The sequence below is a fragment of the Salvelinus namaycush genome, chromosome 7 (assembly GCF_016432855.1).
Source record: "Salvelinus namaycush isolate Seneca chromosome 7, SaNama_1.0, whole genome shotgun sequence".
NCBI classification, from domain to species: domain Eukaryota; kingdom Metazoa; phylum Chordata; class Actinopteri; order Salmoniformes; family Salmonidae; genus Salvelinus; species Salvelinus namaycush.
This window is the reverse complement of record NC_052313.1, coordinates 1770023-1777462: the sequence shown is the minus strand read 5'-3', so window position 1 is coordinate 1777462 and position 7440 is coordinate 1770023. Positions and strand designations below refer to the sequence as shown.

General features: G+C 47.9%; 1 protein-coding gene across 1 annotated transcript; it reads left to right on the top strand.

The window, feature by feature from the left end:
* The first annotated feature begins 2200 nt into the window (after positions 1–2200).
* LOC120050272 (histidine-rich glycoprotein-like) lies at positions 2201–4625 on the top strand. Its single transcript, XM_038996850.1, has 4 exons — positions 2201–2233; positions 3479–3772; positions 3814–4194; positions 4257–4625. The coding sequence occupies exons 1-4, from the start codon at positions 2201–2203 to the stop codon at positions 4623–4625; spliced, it is 1077 nt and encodes a 358-aa protein (XP_038852778.1).
* The last annotated feature ends 2815 nt before the right edge of the window (positions 4626–7440 follow it).

Genomic DNA, 7440 nt, shown 5'->3' with positions numbered 1-7440 from the left:
CAGCTAGCATGGCAGCAGCAAAATGCTGTCCCACCAAGTCAATGGAAGCTAAAGCTAATGACATTATTATTGACATTATACAGTAGGTGTGACTTGACCAGTCACCCCATGGCTCAGCGGGTCCCTTCAAGCTGCTGGAGGAAACTGAGGAGTTGTTGGCTCAGGGGGTTCCTGCAGGCTGCTGGAGGAAACTGAGGAGTTGTTGGCTCAGGGGGTTCCTGCAGGCTGCTGGAGGAAACTGAGGAGTTGTTGGCTCAGGGGGTTCCTGCAGGCTGCTGGAGGAAACTGAGGAGTTGTTGGCTCAGGCGCAACCCTGCAGGCGGCTGGAGGAAACTGAGGAGTTGTTGGCTCAGGCGCAACCCTGCAGGCGGCTGGAGGAAACTGAGGAGTTTTTGAGCTTTCGGTTTCACTGAGCCATAAAGGGGTTTCACAGAGTTATAATGAGACGACAGACTAAGGAGAATTTCTCAGAATATTAAAGTCAGGTTGTCGTGCCGACCATTTTATTGTCACAATAGCTCTCGACATAGATGGAGTCTAGTGTGATTAGAAAGGATTAGCCAAAAAGCTTCATGTGTTTTTTCTTCTTCTCCAGAGCAACAATTTGATAACACACTCTTGCTAAGTAAATTACCAAAGAAACACAATGTATATATTTTTGAAATTCAAGGCAATCAATGGGCCATGCTTCACTCATCATACAGACTTGTCACTAATTGATCACTCTGGACTGATGTGACCCATTATCATTCTAATGATCTTTCCTGACACACTTCTTCACCTATTTAGGTTTCTTGTCATTAGCGTTGACAAAAATAATCCTTCATTCAACTGAGGCCTCTTCTAAGAGGTTAACATTTGTGTTGTCGAGTGTCTCAACACTATGGTGTTGAAGGGGGCTCTCAAAAACACAAATACAATAACTGTCCTAATACGCATAACGCGGACTTGGTGTAGTCATGATAATGGAAGAGCTTATTTAACTGTATCAACGTAACAGTTTTCCACTTTTGACCACGACACTATGTAAGAAATGTATATACAACACATCGCTTAAAAATGACTTCAATCTGCTCAAATATACATCCAAACTCCAATCTTACCTCAAAGAAGGTGGCTCTGCTCATGCTGTAGGTTTATACAGTATGTCCTCGCCTATGTTCCTTAGTTAAAGTACCCCTCACACACTAACACACACACTACAAAGGAGCAGCTCCTTCCTCCCTGTGACAATCCCAGAATTGACCCCTCCCTCCCTCCCTCCCTCCCTCCATCTCTCCCTCCCTCTTGCTCTCTCTCCCACCCCCCCCCCCCTCCCTCCCTCCCTCCCTCCCTCCCTCCCTCTCTGCTCATCTGTTCATCCGAGAGTAGCACCATAGGTACTCCAGAAACCCAACTCCCTCTCTCTCTCCCTCCAGCTCCTTCCTTTCTCCAACTTTATGCCAAGCAACTTGGGGAAGCCCATGGTGGGGTATAGGCTAGCAAAAATAGAAAAAGGCCTCTCCAAGCTATGGTCAGGATGTATCTAGGCTGGATATTACTGCTGCTTGGCCAGCTGTTAGAAAGATAAAGAGAGAGAGAGAGATGGAGGGAGAGAGACAGACAGACATACGGGGAGGGTGGGGTGTAGTGTGTGCGGGGAGGGTGGGGTGTAGTGTGTGCGGGGAGGGTGGGGTGTAGTGTGTGCGGGGAGGGTGGGGTGTAGTGTGTGCGGGGAGGGTGGGGTGTAGTGTGTGCGGGGAGGGTGGGGTGTAGTGTGTGCGGGGAGGGTGGGGTGTAGTGTGTGCGGGGAGGGTGGGGTGTAGTGTGTGCGGGGAGGGTGGGGTGTAGTGTGTGCGGGGAGGGTGGGGTGTAGTGTGTGCGGGGAGGGTGGGGTGTAGTGTGTGCGGGGAGGGTGGGGTGTAGTGTGTGCGGGGAGGGTGGGGTGTAGTGTGTGCGGGGAGGGTGGGGTGTAGTGTGTGCGGGGAGGGTGGGGTGTAGTGTGTGTGTGTTACCTGACGACATGTACCTCCTGTGATGAATGTTATGTTTGTTTCCTGTTTAGTGACAAACTGTAGGTTTAACTACTTTAAAAAAAACTGAAACTTCAGCTAGCAATATCAATGTGTGTAGCCATGCAAGGCATACTCCCAACAACTTTGCCTGGATGGAGCATTGCCTCCTGGGTAATGTAGTCCTAACGTTATTATCACATAACACAATGGACAGATCCGAGCGGGTGTTCTTTGACAGGGTTTGGGGTTTGAGAAGGTTCACTCACAACAGACACACACATTTCCTAACCCTTAACCCTTAACCCTAACCCTAAACCTAACCTTGACCCGTACCCTAACACCTTTCCTTAACCCTAAACATAATCCTAACCCTGACCCGTACGTAGCCTAACCCTATCCCTTAACCCTTAACCCAAATCCTAACCCTGACCCGTACCCTTACTCTATCCTTAATCCTAACCTTGACCCGTACCCGTACCCTAACCCCAAACCTAACCCTAGCTCTTAACCCTAAAACTAACTGTAGCTCCTAACCCTAAACCTAATCCTAACCTTGACCCGTACCCTAACCCTAACCTGAAAACCTATCCCTAACCCCAAACCTAACCCGAACCCTTAACCTTAAACCTAAACCTAATCCTAACCCTATCCCTAACCTTAACCCCAAACCTAAACCTAGCTCTTAACCCTAAAACTAACTGTAGCTCCTAACCCTAAACCCAGTGGTGGAAAAATTACCCAATTGTCATACTTGAGTAAAAGTATAGATACCTTAATAGAAAATGACTAAAAGTGAAAGTTAGCCAGTAAAATACTACTTAAGTAAAAGTCTAAAAGTATTTGGTTTTAAATATACTTAAGTATCAAAAGTAAAAGTATAAATAATTAAAAATTCCTTATATTAAGCGAACCAGACAGCACGATTTTCTTGTTTTGTTTAATTTACGGATAGCCAGGGGCACGCTCCAACACTCAGACATCCTTTACAAATGAAGGATTTGTGTTTAGTGAGTCTGCCAGATCAGAGGCTGAGGGATGACCAGGATGTTCTCTTGATCAATGCTGAATTGGACCATTTTCCTGTCAAAATGTAATGAGTACTTTTGGATGTCAGGGAAAATGTATTGGGTAAAAAGTACATAATTTTCTTTAGGAATGTAGTACTTTAGTACCAAAAAGTAGTACTTTAAAGTATTTTTACTTAAGTACTTTACACCACTGCCTAAAAACCTAACTCAAACACTAATTCTGACCTTAACCCTAAACATAGCAGTTGACCTTGTGGGGACTAACCAAATATCTCCAGTTGGTCAACTTTTTGTTTGTTTACTAATCTTGTGGGGAATTCTGGTCCAAACACACACAAACATACAACTCTTTCCACCTCTGCACCCTGGACTCCTTCCACCACAGCTCCATGGTCCCTTCCACCACAGCTCCCTGGACTCCTTCCACCACAGCACCCTGGACCCCTTCCACCACAGCCCCATGGTCCCTTCCACCACAGCTCCCTGGACTCCTTCCACCACAACTCCCTGGACTCCTTCCACCACAGCTCCCTGGTCCCCTTCCACCACAGCTCCCTGGTCCCCTTCCACCACAGCTCCCTGGTCCCCTTCCACCACAGCTCCCTGGACCCCTTCCACCACAGCTCCCTGGACCCCTTCCACCACAGCTCCCTGGACCCCTTCCACCACAGCTCCCTGGACCCCTTCCACCACAGCTCCCTGGACCCCTTCCACCACAGCTCCCTGGTCCCCTTCCACCACAGCTCCATGGTCCCCTTCCACCACAGCTCCCTGGACTCCTTCCACCACAGCTCCATGGTCCCTTCCACCACAGCTCCCTGGACTCCTTCCACCACAGCTCCCTGCCCTCCTTCCACCACAGCTCCTTGGCCCCCTTCCACCACAGCTCCCTGGACTCCTTCCACCACAGCTCCCTGGACCCCTTCCACCACAGCTCCCTGGACCCCTTCCACCACAGCTCCCTGGACTCCTTCCACCACAGCTCCCTGGACTCCTTCCACCACAGCTCCCTGGACTCCCACCACAGCTCCCTGGACTCCCACCACAGCTCCCTGGACTCCTACCACAGCTCCTTGGCCCCCTTCCACCACAGCTCCCTGGACCCCTTCCACCACAACACCCTGGACTCCTTCCACCACAGCTCCCTGGACTCCTTCCACCACAGCTCCATGGTCCCTTCCACCACAGCTCCATGGTCCCTTCCACCACAGCTCCATGGTCCCTTCCACCACAGCTCCATGGTCCCTTCCACCACAGCTCCCTGGACCCCTTCCACCACAGCTCCCTGGACTCCTTCCACCACAGCTCCCTGGACTCCTTCCACCACAGCTCCCTGGACTCCCACCACAGCTCCCTGGACTCCCACCACAGCTCCCTGGACTCCTACCACAGCTCCTTGGCCCCCTTCCACCACAGCTCCCTGGACCCCTTCCACCACAACACCCTGGACTCCTTCCACCACAGCTCCCTGGACTCCTTCCACCACAGCTCCATGGTCCCTTCCACCACAGCTCCATGGTCCCTTCCACCACAGCTCCATGGTCCCTTCCACCACAGCTCCATGGTCCCTTCCACCTCTGTCTCTTCCACCCTGGATGCCTAAGGACGGAGTTGCAGCATAGCTAGCCCCTCTGTGTGTTTTTCTGTCAGCAGAAGATTATCCCAGCGGACCAGAAGGAAACAGTTGACCGTCGCCTGGCACTGGATGGATACAGTCGTTCACTTGATCCTGCATACGCAGTAGATGTAACACATACAGTGGGGCAAAAAAAGTATTAGTCAGCCACCAATTGTGCAAGTTCTCCCACTTAAAAAGATGAGAGAGGCCTGTAATTTTCATCATAGGTACACTTCAACTATGACAGACAAAATGAGAATTTTTTTTCTCCAGAAAATCACATTGTAGGATTTTTAATGAATTTATTTGCAAACTATGGTGGAAAATAAGTATTTTGTCAATAACAAAAGTTTCTCAATACTTTGTTATATACCCTTTGTTGGCAATGACAGAGGTCAAACGTTTTCTGTAAGTCTTCACAAGGTTTTCACACACTGTTGCTGGTATTTTGGCCCATTCCTCCATGCAGATCTCCTCTAGAGCAGTGATGTTTTGGGGCTGTTGCTGGGCAACACGGACTTTCAACTCCCTCCAAAGATTTTCTATGTGGTTGAGATCTGGAGACTGGCTAGGCCACTCCAGGACCTTGAAATGCTTCTTACGAAGCCACTCCTTAGTTGCCCCGGCGGTGTGTTTGGGATCATTGTCATGCTGAAAGACACAGCCACGTTTCATCTTCAATGCCCTTGCTGATGGAAGGAGGTTTTCACTCAAAATCTCACGATACATGGCCCCATTCATTCTTTCCTTTACACGGATCAGTCGTCCTGGTCCCTTTGCAGAAAAACAGCCCCAAAGCATGATGTTTCCACCCCCATGCTTCACAGTAGGTATGGTGTTCTTTGGATGCAACTCAGCATTCTTTGTCCTCCAAACATGACAAGTTGAGTTTTTACCCAAAAAGTTATATTTTGGTTTCATCTGACCATATGACATTCTCCCAATCTTCTTCTCGATCATCCAAATGCTCTCTAGCAAACTTCAGATGGGCCTGGACATGTACTGGCTTAAGCAGGGGGACACGTCTGGCACTGCAGGATTTGAGTCCCTGGCGGCGTAGTGTGTTACTGATGGTAGGCTTTGTTACTTTGGTCCCAGCTCTCTGCAGGTCATTCACTAGGTCCCCCCGTGTGGTTCTGGGATTTTTGCTCACCGTTCTTGTGATCATTTTGACTCCACGGGGTGAGATCTTGCGTGGAGCCCCAGATCGAGGGAGATTATCAGTGGTCTTGTATGTCTTCCATCTCCTAATAATTGCTCCCACAGTTGATTTCTTCAAACCAAGCTGCTTACCTATTGCAGATTCAGTCTTCCCAGCCTGGTGCAGGTCTACAATTTTGTTTCTGGTGTCCTTTGACAGCTCTTTGGTCTTGGCCATAGTGGAGTTTGGAGTGTGACTGTTTGAGGTTGTGGACAGGTGTCTTTTATACTGATAACAAGTTCAAACAGGTGCCATTAATAAAGGTAACGAGTGGAGGACAGAGGAGCCTCTTAAAGAAGAAGTTACAGGTCTGTGAGAGCCAGAAATCTTGCTTGTTTGTAGGTGACCAAATACTTATTTTCCACCATAATTTGCAAATAAATTCATTAAAAATCCTACAATGTGATTTTCTGGATTTTTTCTCCTCATTTTGTCTGTCATAGTTGAAGTGTACCTATGATGAAAATTACAGGCCTCTCTCATCTTTTTAAGTGGGAGAACTTGCACAATTGGTGACTGACTAAATACTTTTTTGCCCCACTGTATAGTGCCTTGCAAAAGTATTCACCCCCATGGCGTTTTTCCTATTTTGTTGCATTACAACCTGTCATTTAAATTGATTTTTATTTGGATTTCATGTAATGGACATAAACAAAAATCCAAACTGGTGAAGGGAAATAAGAACATTTTAAAGTGAAAAGTTGTGCGTGCATGTGTATTCACCCCCTTTGCTATGAATCCCCTAAATAAGATCTGGTGCAACCAATTACCTTCAGAAGTCACATAATTAGTTAAATAAAGTCCGCCTGTGTGCAATCTGTGTCACATGATCTGTCACATGATCTCAGTATATATACACCTTTTCTGAAAGGCCCCACAGTCTAAACAAGGGGTACCACCAAGCAAGCAGCACTATGAAGACCAAGGAGCTCTCCAAACAGGTCAGGGACAAAGTTGTGGAGAAGTACAGATCAGGGTTGGGTTACAAAAAAATATCAGAAACTTTGAACATCCCACTGAGCACCATTAAATCCATTATTAAAAAATGGAAAGAATATGGCACCACAACAAACCTGCCAAGAGAGGGCCGCCCACCAACACTCAGGGACCAGGCAAGGAGGGCATTAATCAGAGAGGCAACAAAGAGACCAAAGATAACCCTGAAGGAGCTGCAAAGCTCCACAGCGGAGATTGGAGTCTGTCCATAGAACCACTTTAAGCCGTACACTCCACAGAGCTGGGCTTTTAGGAAGAGTGGTCAGAAAAAAGCCATTGCTTAAAGAAAAACATTTGCAAACACGTTTGGTGTTCACCAAAAGGCATGTGGGAGACTCCCCAAACACATGGAAAAAGGTACTCTGGTCAGATGAGACTAAAATTGAGCTTTTTGCCATCAAGAAAAATGCTATGTCTGGCGCAAACCCAACACCTCTCATCACCCCGAGAACCACTTCCCCACAGTGAAGCACGGTGGTGGCAGCATCATGTGGGGATGTTTTTCATCGGCAGGGTCTGGGAAACTGGTCAGAATTGAAGGAATGATGGATGGAGCTAAATACAGGGAAATTCTTGAGGGAAACCTGTTTGAGTCTTCCAGAG